The sequence below is a fragment of the Pseudochaenichthys georgianus genome, chromosome 21 (assembly GCF_902827115.2).
Source record: "Pseudochaenichthys georgianus chromosome 21, fPseGeo1.2, whole genome shotgun sequence".
NCBI classification, from domain to species: Eukaryota; Metazoa; Chordata; class Actinopteri; order Perciformes; family Channichthyidae; genus Pseudochaenichthys; species Pseudochaenichthys georgianus.
In genome coordinates, this window is record NC_047523.1 from 24,036,913 (window position 1) to 24,058,008 (window position 21,096).

Here is a 21,096-nt window from a genome sequence, read left to right on the forward strand (position 1 = left end):
CTTGGTCGGTACCAGGCTTAGTGTGGAAAGAGAGGACGGAGCTTTACTGTAACAACAAGGCCTCTAATGCCTTTATTCACCTTCACAATGAGCCTGTTGGGCCTGATCTGCCTGTAGTCCCAGAGCTGAATCAGATCCTGTACCCTTGTGTCCTCACATTGGCCCTAAAGAAACAGATGACACATGGCAGCAGACCACGCTCCCAATATACAGGCTTCCTTGTCATCTTTATTGATGCTGACAAAACACAACCCATCTGAAATGCCTGAAGTGGCTTCTGCCCGCTGCTGGTTCAGCACATAGGCGGTGGGCGGCATAGATAAGGGCGGAAGCTCGCGCACACATGAACTACAAACGTCATACAGATGTATTAACATATACGCTGACTTACACGTGCACTTTTAACATTTTGCCTACCATGGGAAGTACATTAAATAACGTACAGTATACTGACATATAGAACAGAGTCCGCATAATGTAGGAATAAAGGATTCAACCGTATAATAAATAGGAGATTGGACTTATTTACCATGTTTTAAAAGTAAATGTTAACATTTTGACCAATATTGATTTTCTTTTTTCTTTTTGAGTATCCAAAAGAGAAGCTGCTGACTCGCTGAATAAGGTGGAGTGTGCTGCAATGTCTGCAAGTTTCAAATATCTTTTACACAATAATTGGTCAACCAGCACACTTGATTTGTTTTCCCTCCCTTAAAAACGAGATGAATATAGAATATGTTAACATGTGTCAGCATATGCTGTTCCCTGCATAATAGCTTGGCGTCTTTCAATTCAGGGGCAACTTGAATACATTATTGAATACATTTTAATGCATAGCTAATGCTTTGTTTGGCAGCTTTGGGTACATGAGTTTAAAGATTGATTATGGAAGATTATCAAAAGGAAATATTAGGATTACATTTACACTCTGCTACAACTTTGTCTAAAAGTGATTTTCCAGAAAAAAATGCTCTGGTTATTAATAATAATAATAATAATAATATATTAATTTTATATAGCGCTTTTCTGAACCCAAAGACGCTATACTGACTCGAAAAGAGTTCAACCTCCTCTGTGAGCATGACATCTCAATTGTCTTGCCAAAAAACACAAAACATATACCAACATTTTGTTATGTCATCTCTTGAACTTCCATGTCTGTAAAGTAACAAATGTCCATGTCATGTGAGATTCACAGTAAACACAGCGTTGTTATTTATAGGATGCACAATTTCCCCTCATTCCATGGGAGCCTGCCTGCAGACCTCCACTCTCAGGACAGTTCCGGTGCAGACCTCCACTCTCAGGACACCTCCACTGTCAGTACAGGAAGTGACGATTCTGACGCTTTTTTTCCCCCGCCCACCGAAGGACTCGTTTGATGGAAGTTTTCAAATCACAATGGAGACTCATTTTTTTTTGGCTATTTCACCCGGTTCTACCGGGGACATTGCCCGGTCTCGGGTCCCCCCCCACGGCCTGTGTCCAGCCCCCCCCCCCCCTACTCATTCATATATTAACGGATTTTGACCATTTTTGATGCATTTCAAAATTCTCCTCTCACTGATCGAATGGCAAACACGACCCGCTGTCGGAGGGCCTCCACGCCGGCCCGGCCTAGTACCGGTGCTCTGGCGGTCGGTTCCTCCGAACTGCGGGTTTCGACTCTGATGGCCGGGAGGGTGTGCTGCGTTGGGGCGGGGGACTTCCCCCACTCTGTGTGTCTCTTCCTTCCAGGGCCGGCCGATATGAAGCGTGACCAAGACGCACCGTCCAGGGGTCCCACGGGTCCCGCAGCGGGGTGGAGGTTCCCAGCTGGAACCTCCCCACTTCCGCCGCGGTGCACCCGGCAAACACGGTTGTTTCTCGAACCTTCCACTGTTGTCTAGCGGGTGTAACTAAAATACAAGATGTCGTATTTATATAAATAAATATATATATAATAAGTGTACGATTTTATTTTGTATTTGCGTGCATTTCCTCTTCGGAAAGTAGCGCTGCGGCTGTACTGATAGTAACAACAATACAAGGTGTCCGTATATATATATATAGATAGATATATACGTAAAAAAAAATAACGCCACTAATTATTTTAACGCGATTAACGCATGTGTATTTTTTTTCCTCGGCCGCCCCGTAGTTTCAGAGCGCATCGAGTTTAAAATACCATCTACAAGCTGATGCTGACAGCCCCCCTCCTGCTGCCCGCTTGCAGCATACCACACTTCCACGCTCACCGGCAGGCACCGACTGGCTATTGGGAGGACCGGGAGGGTGTGTGTATGTGTGGCCCGAGCGAGTGAGAGAGAGACCTTAAGTTACATGCATTGTTGTTGTTAGCATCTGGTGCTAGCTAGCTGCGCTAACGGATATAAGGAGCTGTTTAAATGAAAACAGAGGAGCGCTCTATCCACACAACTGCGCCGAGCACTTGACTTTATGCAGGAAGCCAGACAGTGGGACATTGTACGAAAAGTCAGCACACTCAGCTCGGATAGTGCCGACATGCCAACATGATTGCAGCGTCCAGGCAGCTCCCGTTCGAGCATATGCCTTGCACATAGCACATAGCTCCAACGATCCATCACACACACACACACACACACACACACACACACACACACACACACACACACACACACACACACACACACACACACACACACACACACACACACACCCCCCCCCCCCCCATTTGTATTGTATTATTGTATGAGAGGTTCCAGGTTGAATTGAGGCGAATATTTGTAATGTTCAGAGGTTGTTGTGTTTAATATTCATGAGAATATTTGTCATTGTTCAAATGATAATAAACATTAGCATAAACCATATTTGTCCACGCATATGTTGATAAGAGTATTAAAAACTTGAAAAATATTCCTCTAAGGTACATTTAGAACAGATAAAAAATGTGCGATTAATTTGCGATTAACTATGGACAATCATGTGATTAATCGCAATTAAATATTTTAATCGACTGACAGCCCTAATATATATAGATATATATACATATGTATATAATAAGTGTCACGATCCGTCACGATCCGATTTTATTTTGCATGCATTTCCTGTTTGGAAAGTGGCACTGTACTGATAGTGGTGATTTTATTTTGGAATTCTTAGCGTGCACTTCCTGTCCTGAGAGTGGAGGTGTCCTGAGAGTGGAGGTCTGCATCGGAACTGTCCTGAGAGTGGAGGTCTGCAGGCAGACCCCTCTCCCTCATTCAAGCAAGACATCGACAACTCCATACAGGGTACATATGATAAATTAGGATAATGGGCTGGCTGCTAGTACTGTGTAAAATTGAGCTTATTTTTACTTGGCAACTCAGCAACTTATATGTGTGACAAAATAATGATGTGTCCATATCCCACTATTAATTGTGACTTGTGTTCTTATCCTTAATAATTCTCGTTAGTGAGTAGCTTGTGTGGACTGCATGTTCATTTGTGATGTTCAGAACCATTTTGCCTTACCAGCGCAGATGGATTTTCCTTCTAACCAAAGATGAGAATCTAACAGAAATATGTTTGGTCATTAAGTGGCAATGAGGCTTGACAGCTCTGTATCCTCTCCACAGTGAGTCAGACCTTTTCCAACGAGAGCCCGACACCGCAGCGCAGTGGCAGAATGACAGCAGAGGTTAAAGGATTTCTGCAGCAGCAGCGACAGAGAAGCAGGCCTGAGGTGTGAGCGTAGAGAACAGGCCTCAGATCAGGCTGTGTCACCAGACCTGCAGGAACCACACAGTGCAATTACTTAGAGAAACTGCCACAAAGTCACCTTATTAGAATACTAAGATTTGATGAAACTAGATGCAGCATCATGCTACCATGGCAGGATTATAATAACCACAGATAGAAAGGCATTTAAATATCCTGTAAATGGCTTGCTGAGTGTGGAGCTGCAGGCATAGCTATAGGTGAATCACAAGGAGTAAATTGCCTGCTAGCACCCACAGCTGCGCCAGAGCCTTAACACTGTATGAGCTCATCATTATGTGACAAGAGGCCACAAACATCGACATGGAACATCGTTAGCTCTCAGATAATGGAAAAGCAAGTTTACAATAGAACATCATTTCTGCGTTGTGGCATTACATGAAGGAAACTTGCAGAGCAGCTAAAATGATTCTTCTAAATTCTACTATCGAGAGAGAAAAATGGTCATACTGCGGCTGTTTAGAGACATGGGATTTAAGGATAAATACTATGGGAACATTTTGTTTCTGTTTCATTGCTGGCTCCGCAAGTCTGATCATGGGTCACACTACGATGACTTCCATGTTGTACCAATAAACTTAAGCTGCTCATGATTTCATTATCACCAAAATATATATTTATTTTTAAATGAATCGTATGTATATAAAAAAAGCAAGCTAAAAAAAGTAGCTACTTAGATAACTCAGTGGAAAATATGCTTGAAGATGTTAGTTTCTGAACAGTATTAAAAGAACATACAACTATGAAGTTCTTCTCCAGGCCTCATCACTCTTAAAATAATGTTATGTTGGTGGAATTTCTAATAAAAGACGCTGCCGACACAGATGAGTAAGACCCCAGGGAACATTGTGTTCCATAAATGCTACAATTTGGCTCGATAATTAAAAGGCCATTATAGAAACTGTCATTTGTGTGGTGAAAGCTATTAAAGGGAGCTGCCATGTGCATTGACAAGTGCAGCAGCCAGCACTTGTCACACAAGATTGACAAGAAAAGAAAGACAGTCGATAACAAAGACAAAGAGGATAGACTTTTAGAGGGGGAGTCAAAGTAACGATGTGTTGGAGTTCAACAGATCCAACAATAACCTTAAAATGTGTTGCTTTTACTTAGATTTTTGTATCAACTTTGCAGTTTTGGTTTAATAAGTCGTAAAAGATGTACATATTCTTTAGTAGACCTTGTTTATGGGGTAAGACTGGCACAGGTGGTTTGTGCTTACAGAAGGAAAATGTTGAAAATCCTGTTAAACGCACAGGCTGATGGGTGCCAACATAAATCATCAGAATAAATGCCTTTGCTTTTCTCCTGCATTAGCATTCCCCTTGTGAAGCACATACATGCACTTTAAAAGCTCAATGTATGCACTAATAATAGTTCAAGTGGAACTCGCAATATATGACATGATTTAGAAAATCATTTCAATTTCAAGGATCTGTGTAGGCGACATGATTTGTTATTTTCGAAAACACCACGACTTCTGCATTAAAACCACAGGTGTCTAAATGCTTCAACAACAATATCTTATCAAGTGCTTCAATCACATAAGCCCAGACTTAGAAACAGGACTTGAAAGTCTTTTTCACAAGGTTGTTTGATCAAACTTTTCTACAAGCTGTTGTTTTGCACCGTTGAAGATCAACAAAAGATCTCATGAGTCACTGTTGATAATAATGGTAAGGCATTGTGGCAGTAAATGAGAGTGACTCGCAAAAGCCAATTTGTATCTCCTCTATTGCAACAAAAACCTAAAATGCTGCAGCAGTACAATCACACAGCCAGGGCAATTCATATAGACCTGCGAACGTACAATTCCACGGAGAGATCAATAGCGTTGTGTCAGACAAAAAAGAACATTGCTGCAGGCCAAAATGAGGAGAGTAAGAAATCTAGCACATGTCAATCTGGAGGTTGCCGTGGTGAACAAAGACTGCAGTGACTTGTGCTATTACCTCAGGATCAGTCATTTAGAGAAAATCATCCGAAAGATGTTTGGGTAGAGGATAAAACAAAGCCATAAACATCATTGGGGATTGACGCTGTGATCATCCCAAAGATACGACTATACCTCCACCACGGCTGCTGGTGGACCCCCCAGACAATGCAATGCTGTTGAGATCTTGTTCAATAGACCTGTAATGTAATATACACTTCTTTAGGCAATCTCACTGTGCAATACCATAATCATTTTTATGCGGATAAGATCATTTTCATAGAATCTCAAACCTTAAAGGTGGGGTAGGTAAGTTTGAGAAACCGGCTCGAGATACACTTTTTGTTATATTCCATGGAATGCTCTTAACATCCTGATAGCAATGAATATCTGAAGTGCTTTGACAAAAAATCCATACAAAAAAAATTCATCTCTAGAAGCCGTAGTACTGTAAAAAGCACGACCAATCATTTTTGCCGTCCCGGCTAAAGTAACTGGATGGCCTACCTGCCTGTCAGCCTTCCATCTGTGCACAAACTTATCGCGTGCCCTCATTGGTCATGTGTGCGTTTGTGTGTTTTGGAGGAGGGGCTCTGTAAGGAAGTGGCAGATTTTTTCCGGTTGTGTATTTTCAAATTCTAGCGCACTCGAGCTGGTTTCTCCAAAATTACCTACCCCACCTTTAATATGTTAACGTAGCTATTTAAATGCTGCTACTCGTTCTTTAGCCATGGATGAGTACTTATTTGCCCATTGTGTGCTTTTTCTCTATATTTAACATGTTAGCTACTATTAATGCCTGCCTTTTAATCTACTATGTCAATTTTGCTGTACATTTCCCCACGGCAGGACTAATAAAGGAATTCTGAAACGTTCCAATTGAATGTATGCCCTCCCAAGGACAGCCCGGCAGCAGCTACTGTGCTTTATCCTTCCTGAGTGCAACTCCTGCTCCTCAGTGACCATATCCTCGGTGTCTCTTGTTGACTGTGGCAGTGATTATAGTGATAATGACGATGATGAGTATTAACAGACCAGTTGGGGGGAGATCTCCCTGGGCTTGGTTCAAAACGACAGCACTGTGCCAGGGCATGCACACGCACTGCTTGTCTGCTTGTCTGCTTGTCTGCTTGTCTGCTTGTCTGCTTGTCTGCTTGTCTGCTTGTCTGCTTGTCTGCTTGTCTGCTCTTCTTCTTCTTCTTCTTCTTCTTCTTCTTCTTCTTCTTCTTCTTCTTCTTCTTCTTCTTCTTCTTCTTCTTCTTCTTCTTCTTCTTCTTCTTCTTCTTCTTCTTCTTCTTCTTCTTCTTCTTCTTCTTCTTCTTCTTCTTCTTCTTCTTCTTCTTCTTCTTCTTCTTCTTCTTCTTCTTCTTCTTCTTCTTCTTCTTCTTCTTCTTCTTCTTCACATTGACTGCCACAGCGCTTTAGAAAACCAGTCACAGGTGACAGCCTCTCTGACTCTGTCTCTCTCCATCATCCTCACACTCACTTTTGTCTTCTCCCCTCATCATTCACCACCCTCTGCACCCTTCCTCCATTTCTGAATGTGTTGTCTTTCCTCTGTATATCTGAGCACTCTCCTTCACCTGAATCCCTCCCCCATGAATCGGTCTCACGCTTTTCCTCCCATACTTGTTCTGCTCCCCCATGGGGTAATTGCTTGGAGCCAGGCTTCCATTTTTATGACTATAATCGAGGCCAGAATGCTTATGCCTCTAGATTTCTCCTTGCCTGTGTCACAGCGGCAGCACCGGGGAGAGGAAGGCAGATAAGACCAGGAGGACGGGAGGAAAATCACTAGTCCATTGTAATTAGAGTCCGCCTATGGAGGGGGAATGGACACTATCGCCTGCAGAGAGAATTCAACCTTTCTGCTGTGCTTATGGCATGAAATTGCAAAACGGCTAAAAACGTAGCCTTGACGCTTTGACCTGACCCCTACCATTAACCCTTAAGCTGGGTCTCTTAGACAAAGATTATTTTGGCCTCATTATAACGTGATAGAGGCTTGCATGAGTATCTCGAGTGTGTAATATTTCAGCCAGCTCATCAAGCTCTTAAGAGGCTGCTGTAGATGTAGCACTCAAAGCAAGGTCAGCTCACTCCGTCTGAGTGCCTGTGCCTGATTTGGATGAAACGGGGTTACAGAGTGTAACTCAAGTTTGCCACGGAGAAGCAGGAAGCAGACAGATTTTTCATGCGTAATGGACCCCATCGAAGTGGGAAAATTCCACTGTGGTGTTTTCTGGGAGGCGGTTCGCCTTAGAGGCCCTTTTTTGCCAGCCGTGTGGTTGATATAGGCATGTCCAGGCACACCTAATAACAGCATTACTCTGAGGGCAAGGCATCATGACGGGGGAGAGGAAGGAAGAAGAGAGCACCAAAACACAGCGTTTCCAAGGGCAATAAACCTCAATCTTGATACTAGCAATGATCTGCTCAACAACCCTTTTGATTGCAAGGACTCATTTCACCACAGAGTTAAGTTTATGTTTGAGGGAAAATCACTCCACAACACAAAGAGGGGAAACCGCCATATAAACTCCCTGCACTGATACCATCTGAAGCTCTTATTGCTGTAAACACAACGAAAGTATGGGCCAAGTAAAAAGGCCTGAATTTAAACTGAGCTTCTGACATCTAACCTTTTTAACAGAGAAAAACAAGTGTGGGGATGACAACAAAACACAACTTATGTTATCCCTCTGGATGACACATGAAGTGATTTTGCATTAGCCAGCTGTTTTCTCCAGGTAAAAACTGTTCATTTCTCACATTATAATAAAAACCTGCTGAGGGATACATCTTAGTCTTTTATGGCTGCAAATGTGCAATACCCCTGACATTTCAAATGTGACGATGATAAACCTTAATATGCCAACTGTACAAAGCAAGGTTTACTCTCAGAAGCCAGCTGTCATTAGGAGCCTCATCATCACGTACTCACACTCATGAAGACACTAAAGATGTGTGTACATTAAGGAATGCTCGCTGTGGATGAAATCCAAGTTGCCGCAGCTAAAGGGCCCCCAGGTTCTGCAGCTAGGACTCTCCTGGGAGATGCAGTATGCAGAGACCAGGGCAGAGAGATGACTGAGATATTCTTTAAAGACCTGATCTTACACTTATTGATGCCTGCTCACTGGGTGCCAAAGGCTGCCAACACTCTTGTATACTGAATTAAATGTGGCCTATTCTTAAACAGCTAATAGGTCGGTCGGATCAGATGTGGTGCAACTGCCAGGATTCTTCCAAATCTACAGCCTATGCCACTGGGCATTTACATTTGTGCAAAGAATCACATTAAGACACATGCCAGAAATGCTTTTATGAATACATATTAGCAACAAATCTTTGTAGTAGATAGTTTAAAGGTGGGGTAGGAAATTTTGGAGAAACCAGCTCGAGTGCGCTAGAATTTTAAAATACACAGCCGGAAGAAATCTGCTACTTCCTTACAGAGCCCCTCCTCCAACACACACGAACGTGCACATGACCAATGAGGGCACGAGATAAGTTTGTGCACAGATGGAAAACTGACAGGCAGGTAGGCCATCCAGTTATTTTAGCCGGGCCAGCCACTGCTTTTTCCAGCGCTAAGGCTTCCACAGATGACATTTTTTCATGGATTTCTTAAGATATTCATTGCTATCGGGATGTTAAGAGCATTCCATGGAATATAACAAAAAGTGTATCTCGAGCCGGTTTCTCAAACTTACCTACCCCACCTTTAAAGAGTGTTTAAAAATACAAGGAGACTTTTGCCAGCATCAAAGTTCTTCATTTAGTTTCAAACCATAAAACTACATAGTGTGTTTGGTGCATCTAAGGGCTGCTCAATACCATTTCAACATCAACATCTCAATTTGCACAACCCAGGGAGTGCAGTATTGCCTTATTGATATAAAAGGAAAACTCACACAGTTCTCCTTTTCCATGACTTAGCTACAACAGATGTCTGTCTGACAGAACATCTTTAGTTCTGATTAAAGAGATAAATAGAGTTTGTTGCCAGTGAGTGACATGCAAGCTCTGCATACACAGCAAACCACCAATCACAGTCATTCTAGATCAATGACCGAAGCAAGACCGTCTAGTCGTGGACCAATACCTGAACCTTTTGTTCTTATATATATATATATATATATATATACACAACAATATTAGTTTGCAAATTCCAATGTCCAAAATGATGCAGCCCTACTACAAATTGTATTTCATTCCAAAGACATTTGTGTTTTTTGCAAAAATAAAAACCAAAAAAAGGTCAAATACATTTCACAAAACACACAAGGACGTTGTACTTGCTGAATCCACACAAAGGACTGTCGGAGTGCCACTGCCTCCCACTGCTTCAAGTACACTTAAGATGAAACAGATGAAAGAAACTAGGTCTTAGATAATCCTCAAAACTACCCCTTGGGTTAAATTACATTTGAATAAGATAATAAATAGTGAACAGGGGACATTTTGAATTACAATACATTTTAAGGCTCAGTCAGGCTTGAGAAATAGCTTGCTTGGTTCTTTGAAGCAAGTTGTGCAGTGCACAAGAAGAATAATTGACATTTCACACTTAAGTGGAGTCTGTAATAAACCATCATGAATATGTCATCCTGATGGTGGATCAGTACTATTAAAAAGGCACAGAGCAAAGACAGGACCCTAATAACCAGCAACCACAGCACGACAGAACCAAATCCTTAAATGAATGGCAAAGAGATTTACTGCTTAATAATTGTCAGCAGCAAAGACAGAGGCAAGACATAAGCCAAGCAAATGAACACAATCAGAAGATGTTGGTGAATCATCCGTCCTTGTTTGGGCAAAGCCTGGGCAGCTGTAACAACAACAGTGACAGAAAAAGAAGTTTGGGAAGATTGACAAAGTAAACAAAGGACGAAAAGGAGTAAAGAAACAAGTGAAGGGGGTAGGGAACTCAGGCAATGAAAAGGTAGAAAAAAGGACAGAAAGAAAAGCCATCGTTAGAGCACTCACCAAACACCCAGCCGTGCTAAGCCCCAGCCCTAACTGCACCCACAGCTACAGCACAGCATGTTTACATCGACCGCAGGATCCCTCGAAGGTCTGCCTCTCAACAAATCAGAGGAAAACCTCTCGCAAAAACACATAAGCACGGTCTGTGACTTCCTCCATCTTTTCACTCACACTTACCCTCTGTTTCACCTCTCCAACTCCGACAAAAACTGGGGAGAGCGATCACTTTCCATCGTCTCAACTCTTTAGCAGGAATTCCCTCTGAGGCATTTCTCCAGCTAGTCACTCTAAAACAACAGCTCAGACAGGCTACTCGCTCCTCCTGCGTGCCTGCCTGGATATCTGCTCCAAACGGACGAGCCGCTGACGAATACTCTAGGGAAGGAAGTGACATCGACAGGTGCTCCCTCCTTCCTTCCTTACTCGTGTAAACAATAGCCACTTTCCCGCAGCAAGCCCCGAGCTTATTTTAAATGAATCAAATGTGTTTTCTGGTGATTATCTTTTAACTGCAGCTCTAATGAATTGTCTTTCAGGGGGGAAAGAAGTATATGAGATGTCACAGAGGGAAATTAACATCATCATTAATAATGAGGAAAATCTATTAATCCCAATTTGCCCCCAGCTAGGACTTGCGATATTAAGTAGGCAAATTAACTCAAACACGTCATGTCAGTGTGAGAAAAAGTTTTTAGAGAGTACTTGTCCATGGACAAGTGAGTTTGGCAATTTACTTGTCCGAATACATTTTTCACTTGTCCAGAATGGACAAAAATTGGGGCCACTGGAATCTTCTTCTTCGCCATTGTATTTTACACTTTCCCACGGTTTTTACGACACCGCTAACGTAAGTGAGCTGTAACATTTTACTGCATCATACATAGGGTTGGGTATCGTTTGGATTTTAACGATTCCGGTTCTGCTTTTCGATTCCGGTTATTTTCGGTTCTCGATTCCAGTTCTTTGAGAGGGTAAAAATAAGTCCCATGACAAACTGGGAGAAAAATATATTTATTAAAACATTAAGTCAAATCTGTATTCTTATTTACAAATCACTTCATACTGTTGAATTTCTTACAGTTATTGAATAAAATTATATAGAAATAATCTCTGCATTGTTTAGTTAGTTCCAAGTGGTGCAGTTTGAGAATGTACAATTGGCCCAGTCTCCTCTGATGTTACACTGCAACCTGCCTGTGAGACAGAGTCCAACCACACATGTCCAACACATAGGCCTAATAATAATAATACATTATATTTATAGCCTATAGGCCTAGCACTTTTCTACAACTCAAAGACGCTTGCACGCTTACACATGTCCTGCAATACACATGCTGCAGCTGCCCAGCGGCTCACTGTTTGTAAAAGTAAATAAATAGTATTTTCATTTCAATAATGTACTTTCTATACCCTGCTTAATAAACAATACTTACATCTAGGGGTGGGCGATATTGAAAAATATGTTATCACAATATTTTCAAGCAGTATCACGATAGACGATATATATATCACGACATTTTTTCATGTCGGTTATTATGGTTATTTTTCAAGTTACTTAACAGTACAAGCACCTACAAGGTAACAGAAACTAAAACAAAAAGGAGTAACAGACCAAAATAGCATTTCAAGCTGGTTTTATTTCAGAAATGAATCCCTGAATGAACAAGTGAGCAGTGAACATCAATAAACATAAAACATAAAACATCAATGAGGAAAAGTCAGTGCCAAACAATTAAAATGTAAACTTTAGAGTAGACTTGAAGTGTAATAAAAGATTTTAGAATAACTGAAGGGAAAAACATAAAACGCCACCGCGTCAGTTATGTCTTTCCACTGTTTGCTACTCTTTTCATAAGGAGCCCCTTTATGAAATGCCTGCCCTATGGTAGTTTGTTTTGGTGTTGCTTTTATTCACACGAAGCCAGAATAAATTGAATAACGACTTCTCCAACCTTATACCTTTCTCCAGAGTGCCGTGGTTCATTGTTTATTAATGTGTTTCTGCAGCATTTACCGACCGCTGCAGTGCTGGCTGCTCTTCAACAGGAGTTTATTCTCCCCGTTAGCTCACACTGCAGCGGCCGCTCTAAAGTATTCACTGTCCGACTCACACAAGCAGCTGATGCATATCCCCAGTTCCCTTAGCCTAAGTGAATGTGTGTCAGTCTGAATTGACACGGTTTGGTATCACAACGCTGTTATGAAAGTTTCTCTGGTATAAAATGGGTGATGTTAGCATAGCAACCGAAGCTAAACTGACTACTTGCATCCGATAGCTGCAATAATACAAAACAACACGTCTGCCTCTCTCCACAATGATCGATAACAGCGAACGGATGGTCAAAGTAAGGCACAAATAAACAGAATCACACGAAGCCTGGTTAGTGTTGCCTGACTTTATAAAGTGTGTTTATAGGCACTACTGCTTGTAGGCAGGCATGACAGTCGACCCATGGGAGGTGGGTTTAGTTTCCTGCACGCCTCGACGTAACAGAGACGTAAGCGACGTCGCCTCTTAGCTCTAAAGCTCTTGCCTCTGGACCGACAATTTTTTGGAGCTGGAAATGAAGCGGATTCCGGAGCTAAGAGCCGGCGCAGCTCCGGTGTGAACTGGAAAACCCGGCGCTTTTCAGGCTCTAGCTCCGAGCCGGAGCTGAAAAGGCGCTGGTGTGAAAGGGGCATGAGATAACTTAGACTAAAGTGAACTATCTAAACACTCAGAGTCCTTTACCTCACTGAGCTGTAGTTATCAGCCTCAGTCTGACTGGAGAGGACTCTCCCTCCACATCATTGTAGAAACATCTTCTTCTAATATCTGTTAGAGCAGCTAGCACCAGATGCTAATAACAACAGCGCGTACCGGTGCACCCTCCCTTTCTCCCTCGCTCGCTCCCACGCTCACTCGCACTTTGGCTGTGAGCTGCGGTTGCCAGATAAGCCAACATCCCCCATTTTCATCACTTACAGCGCCCATCGTACAGGGCAAATGAAAAGTGTAACCGGGATGAAAAGGGTGTTACATTTACTTAATAATGAATGTTGTTACATCAAGGCCGAAAATTAGGATGAGCACCAATGGTCAAAACATTTTTTTTTTTTTCAGAGCTGTCAGCGCAGCGCCTCCACAGATCTGGCGCCCTAGGTGAACATCTATAACGCCAGTGCGACGGGCCGGCCCTGGTCTCAGGTTACGCTGTAGGAAGTGTAGGTACAACCATAGGGTACAACCATGGGTACAACCATAGATATATATAAACCTATGATATAAACACGTGTTTATATCTATGGTTTATATATATCAATGGGTACACCGCTACATTTCCCCCCCCCCCCCCCCCCCCGCAGTCATACAGTAGGCTACGGAGAGCGGCGAGAAACATTTCCTCAGTCATCGAAAAGCGGAACCGAAATTCACATTTCTAAATGATGCCGTTGGAATTGAAATGTTGGAACCGGTACCGAACCGGAACCGGTTCTCGGTACCCAACCCTAAGGACCATTGATCTGTTCACCTTCTCAAGGATAGTGGCGCAGTCACTTGTGCAAAAGTTTGGCACAAAACTACTGAGCCAGGGCAGGAGATCTCTGCTGGCAGCTACTGTTGAACATCAGGCAAGATATGACAAATCATCTCACTGGCCAATCAACACGATGCATCGGTTCCAGAGATGTCGTCACTGTGACAAACGCACTACCTATTCATGTGAGAAATGCAAAGCACCACTGCACATTGAGTGCTTCAAGATGTAGCATGGACAGTAGAAAGGGCATTATACTGTACAGTTGTTTGTGAATGTTGCACTAAAATATCAGAATGACAATGTTACAAATATTGCACTAAAGTAAAAGTTCAAATTTTACAACAGATGTATAATATTAATGTTTCAATACATGTTCCACTAAAATAGAAATGTTGAAAAACGTTGATGGTTGTTCATATTGGTGTTGTATCAGGAAATTTGATGTGTAAAAAGTCTAACTAGAATTTGATGGGGATTGCCAGTGACAGAGTTATAAATGTGTAGATAACTAGGCTGGGATGTATACAAATTTGGATGACTGCATTGGAGAAGTATGCTGATTCAATATATGTATTTTCACGGCAACACATAATCCCACCGGTCACAATTGTGACCGGCCATAAAACATAACATTTCAACTACTTTTCCATGAGTTCTTTTAAAAACAATGATTGATTTTTTCAAAGGGTTACTAATGACACAAGATTTGGATATTTTCATGTCTGGGAAAAATGTGGGATTAAATGGGTTAAGAATGGAGTGCTAGAGTAAATAAAGAGAGCATAAGGGAGTGTGCATATGTAACAAAAGACAGTGTGGATGAATCACAGAGTGAAGGCAGAGATTGAGTAACTCAGAGGGCATGTCCCTCCACAGGCTCACCAACCCTGCAAGAAACTTTTTCCTGGTTGAGCACTGATGTAAGCCAGGCCACGACTGCAGGCAATAAACAAACAATGGACCCTAGTCAACCTTATTCCACCTCAGGAATAAAACAAAAAGGTAAAGAAATCCCAGCGCAAACTCAGGTTCTGCTTTAAACAAAAATCTTTCACTCATCCCACGTGCAATGAAAGGACAATATTCTACTTTTGACCGCCGTAGAGGTAAGCTGTACAATTACAGTGACAACAGGGTGTGTGGCACTAATATGAATTTCCACATACCAGTGCATTTCTTTTTAGTACAATGTGAGTCACCGGACAATTTAGCCTTCTATAAATATCCCTGTACATAAACAGTTCGTAAAACATGTATCACTGCAGTATGAGAGATGTTACATGAATGAACAGGGTCATAGTGGGGTACAGTATATAGAAGAAACACTTTACCTGTTCTTTGACGGAGGCCAGGATATTGTTGGCAGTGTTGTCAGGCTCCATGTTGCGGCCAGTTGAACTGTCGCGGATGGTCAACAGAAGCCCCTCCTCTGTCACTGGGCTCTGCTCAGGAGCTGGCATTCCTCCTGTTTGGACAAGCACACACTGGTCACCAAAAGCACGCTTCAGAAAAAAGAGAAAAAAAGAACACACTCTTGTACACATACCAGACTGTGCACAGACGAGTGCAAGCACACTCCACTCGCAAATACACATCTGAGTCAACCACTCCCTGATTCATACAGGCGAGTGATGTAGTGAAGTGACTATCAATGGTCACACAACACTGCAAGCAATACACAAACACACACCCACACATGCCATATGGCTCAAAGAGAAAGAGACTGTCAATATTTCACGTCTGTGACAGTGCAACTCGGAGCCATATTGCCTTGAGACAACGCACAAGTGAAATGATCCTCTGTGTATGTAATACAGTCAAATAAGAAAACACAACACAAACAGAACGAAGGCTGACGATCCTGGTGAAGACACACAATAATGCAATAAAAATCCAAGCAATGCAAAAGCTGCCTCAAAATACAATCCTATGTGTGCACACTGCACAGATAATGAATACTATATGTGTTTGTTGTAAGAAATACCGAAGGGAGGATGATAGGAAGAGCAGACCCATGAGACAAATGTAAAGGGGAAAAAAGCAGCCCAGCGAATGGGACAAGGTGTCCATGTTTCTCTGGCTCCCAGGATTTAAATGAGAAAGCAGAACAAATAGTTATGGTCTCATTATATCTGTTGACAGGGACAGTTTCAAGGGAACGCTGCTCGAGGTGGATCCATATTTACTAGAAGAAGCCTGTTGAGCCAGACAGCGGACTCATCGCTCAGGGCTGCAACAGCAGACAAAAACAATAGGGGCTAATAACAAAGAAGGTATGTGGCTTCAGGGAGACAGGGATTGTATGTACTATGACTTTTACTGCCTTAGAGATCCACTGCCACTGTCATCGTCAAGATACAAACATAAGGACATATTCCAACTCTACATTCCTACACATATATCTTGATCTCCATGCTGTACTTAACTGAACCACACAGAATGCAGTCATGGTGATAAGTGTGTAGTGATATATGAAGAGGATGTGTATAGGCTAAAACCACCATGAAATAACCCTTATGGAAATCTAAGAAAAAGCCCTGCTGCAGGAAAATGCTCCTTCCAAGTCCTCCTATTCCATAATGGCAGCCTCGGGGTAAAAGAAAGACTTAATATAAAGGTAGCTTAACTGAATAAGTATATTTTGTGCTGACAGACATTTTAAAAAGGTTACAGGGTAATTTGATGTCATGTAAAAGCGCTCCCCTACTTGTATCAGACTGCTGCACAACACACACACACACACACACACACACACACACACACACACACACAACACACACACACACACACACACACACACACACACACACACACACACACACACACACACACACACACACACACACACACACACACACACACACACACACCACACACACACACACACACACACACACACAACACACACACACACACACACACACACACACACACACACACACACACACACACACACACACACACACACACACACACACACACACACACACACACACACACACACACACACACACACACACACACACACACACACACACACACACACACACACACACACACACATAAGTAAGGAATCATTTAGCTTAGGCTGACAGCCAGTTTGTGTGAGCTGGTAGGGTTGTTTACAGTGAGAACACAAAAGTTTTGGCCAGCGATGACATTTTGGAGGGGGGGGTAGGAAGTATGTGGGAGGTCCAACAGACTTTTTGGCGATATGTGACCCTGAAGTATTCTGGGAGTCTGTCACCAAGGCAGCGTGAGCATTTCAAGGTGTCTGAGCTGAACGGGGTCATGTGCCAGCCCTGGTGTTAAATGACAGATAAGGTTCACTACACCTAAGTATGTTAGTCCACACAGGATATTCCATGTATTCCCCTGTCAGTCTCCCGAATTCCTATCCTGCTCATTCGTAGTGTTGCAACACACAGCCCGACTCCCTCCCACTTCCACTGCAGCCTTTGAATCAAGGACATGGCTCTAGATTCCCAGAAAAACAGGCGACAGGAAACGGGTAAAGCTGTTTCGATTTGACAGAACTCCTCCTCCCTGACTTTTACAAAAACACTAAGAGAACAACACAGTAAGGACTGGCTCGGTGCACATTTTAGGCTGACAGAAGTTGCCAACCCGGTCGGGGTGGACAAAATACTTTCTGCCTTCTCTCTCCGTCTACTCACAGAAGGACAAAGAGAGGTGTGCAGCTTTGGAAGACAGTTTTTGTCATGTAAATCACCACCGATTAAGTATTAAATGGGCCTTATCGTGCTTCACCTTTCCATAACCCTTCAGTATTATACAAAATGAGCCATCCATCGAAAAGATGACTTCCTAGCGTTTAAAAAATAAATAAATCTACGCATATAATTTGTTCAAAATAAAACATTTCTCAGCAGTCTAAACAGCAGAAAATTGCAGTTTGCACTAAGCAGGCTGTAAGAAATAGAAAAAACACACAGAAACCACAGAATATAAACAGTAAAGATAACCTTTTTTAAATAAACCATTTAGCAAAGATAAATTGCAATGTCTATGTGAGCCTACCTTTGAAATTCCCCATTATATCTGGTCCACAAAGATTTCTCTGTTTATCCTAGAGTTCTCAGCAGCCATGAGATTGGAGTGAAGGCAATGATGTAGCTGCCAAACTACCCTGGCTTTATAGGCACACGGCTGACTGGTTCTTCAACATTTCTCTTAAAGTTTCCCTCCAAATGCCGAAGGGAAAAATAACATCGCTGAACTTCCTCCCGGTTAAAAACGTTGGTATCATGTAAAGTTTTAAGCACATGCACAAGACTGGGAAGGAGGTAACAGGCCCAATCTGAGCAGCTTTTCAAGGCTGTCATTAGGTGAATGCCTAGGGAGCGCACTGCGTGGTTCTCATAGAGTAAAGATGACCTCATCCTGGTCTAAACAATGAGGTAACCTAGTGTCTAATTATTAGCATTAAGGTTATTTCCCCACACTAAGCAGAAAATAAACACTGCATGGCTTTGAATGTCGCCAAAAGTAAAACAAACCTGATCATTTTGAACAATCTCTTTCAGTGACAGATCGGTCTAACAACACGCAACAATCTGAACTCCTTTGAGTGGACACTCTTTCTAGTCAAAGCTAAATCTCCCCTTTAGAGTATTATTACCCTCAATGCCAAGTCTGCCAACACACGTCTTAGCCTGACCCCACCCCGACTCGTCAGATCACATGATCTGATCTACTGACCTCAGTCTACAGCCACTCCTCCGAGCTTCTTACATAATCCTTCTTTCCGTGACTTGCCTTCTCCCAGATTAAATGTAGATCATGAGTAAAGGAAGAGAGGGTAGATGGAAGCTGTAGTGCAATGTGTTTTAAATTCTGACCAGTTCTGTTAAAGTGTCAAACTGAAATGGAAGATCATGTTTCTGAAGCGGAATGTTGCTTTAGTGAGATCTACTGTCCCAGATTCAAATACTGCCTTCTTGCATCACTTCCACCTACAGACATGAATTCATCCATTCTCTAATCCCTCTGAAAGCCACCTGTGCCTTGTGTCACCTTCCCCTAGGAGCACTGCAGCAGCAAATATATTATCAGCTGTTACACAGGCTACTTTTATAGGCATACAGGAAACCAGGTTACTGGGAGGAATCAGGTTAGAGCAAAAAGACAGAGGATATGTTAATCTATATGCACCATAGTAACACGGTTATTGTAAGACCTGTGTTTACATTCAGCTGGACCGATGCGCACACTTTTCTCCAAGGGCATATTTTATGCCAAGACTGCATATTTAAGTGTATGAGTGATTTGTTATTCTTAACCCTGAAGAATAGTGTGCTTTTCTGTTAAGAGCATTTGGATTGATGGTGTGGTGAGAGGTTGGGATTTTATAGAGGGAGGCACACAGTTTCCTTTACTGTGTGTATCTGAAACACCCTACCATTTATTAAAGTTTCGGTTTTAGCCGTATTTTGGACTCTGGAATTTGGAAGGGTAAACCTCTATGAGTTACTATGTTTCCTTTCATGTTGCTGCACTTTGCACACACACCAATTGATTTGATAAGTTACCTTTAGCAATATAGACTTTTATCAGCAATATTTAAAAACAACTTTCAGAAACTAAAACTGTCAAGTTTGTATTAGGCTTGCCTGCTGGTGGTGTTACACACTGGTGGTGTTACACACTGGTGGTGTTACACACTGATGGTGTTACACACTGGTGGTGTTACACACTGGTGGTGTTACACACTGATGGTGTTACACACTGCAGTTGCTTTGGGATCCATACAGATCCCTGACTGATGCATTCTTTTATATCTCACTTTTATTTCAAGAAGTGCAACTTAAAAGATCATGTGTCAATCAGCAGAGAAGAAGAACTTTCTTCAGGAGGCTGAATGACACAATTTCACAGACATTCAGCCATATAAATGAAGATAAACTGAGAAATTATTGTAAATTAGCCGAAATTTCTATTTCAGCGGAGGCAGCACTGCAAATGATAATTGTTCTTGCTGAGCTAAAGCGTTTGGTTAAAAGGTTACTTAACCTCTTTTTTAGGACCAAAACAAGTAAACGGGTATTACCCTCTACTTAAAACTAGTTTTGAGTTCCATATTTTGAGTTGAGTTCCTAACCCTAACCCTATGTATAAGAGTAACATTTTGTACAGAAGCTTATAAATATTTTACAGCCCAAGACTTGTAAGCTTTCAGCGTATGCACCCCTCTGGATGTCTGTAACAAGCAACTAGCAAGGTGGTCAAACAAAGTGCATGCGTGATATACATATATCTAAGACGAACAATCATGAGGCGTGGTGCAGGTTTTCAGCCATTTGATCCATCTGGAGTATTTGTAATGAAAACCCGCATGTTCTCAGGCCCCTGTGACACATAAGTTATCCCTTAGCACTTATCTAGAGTGACCGAGCAGCATTTTGTAGAATACAAGCTTTGTGGGGAGATATACAGTCCCATTTCTAATCTCTTAGCAGCTATAACGACATCCCCAAAGACCCACTATGCTTAATTGCGTCTTTCACACTGCATTTACTTCATTGAATTAAACTAACATTTGTGGTCCAGTATAATTGATCAGAATTCAATATGAACACAAATATATTTCAGTCCCCGAGATGTAGACAGAAGTAGAACCTTCTAAACCAAACCCTTTCGTATACGGTCCAAAAACATTCAGGACAGCAGCATAACGTTTTCAGCATTAGAACATTCTGAAACCATTTTTCTGAAATCCCTGCAGAGTTCCGTTAGCCGGCAATTACCGGACTATGACCGGTAAAATATGCTGAAGACCAGCAAATCTAAATATCTCCGGTCAAAATGTCCGGTCAAAATTATTTCCCTTTAGCGCAATACCGCATCAGTTGCGCCACTTATGTGACAGACACGAATAGTATGTGACAGACAAGAATAGTCAAC

At 42.2% G+C, this 21,096-nt stretch overlaps 1 protein-coding gene across 1 annotated transcript in view; it reads right to left on the reverse strand.

The window, feature by feature from the left end:
* Window positions 1-21,096, reverse strand: part of pkp4 (plakophilin 4) — a 102,184-nt gene that overhangs the window by 66,495 nt on the left and 14,593 nt on the right. Inside the window, exon 2 of the mRNA XM_034109693.2 lies at window positions 15,504-15,637. Within this exon, the coding sequence (XP_033965584.1) occupies window positions 15,504-15,632 (129 nt within the window). The 5' untranslated portion in view covers window positions 15,633-15,637. The remainder of the gene's footprint in view (window positions 1-15,503; window positions 15,638-21,096) is intronic.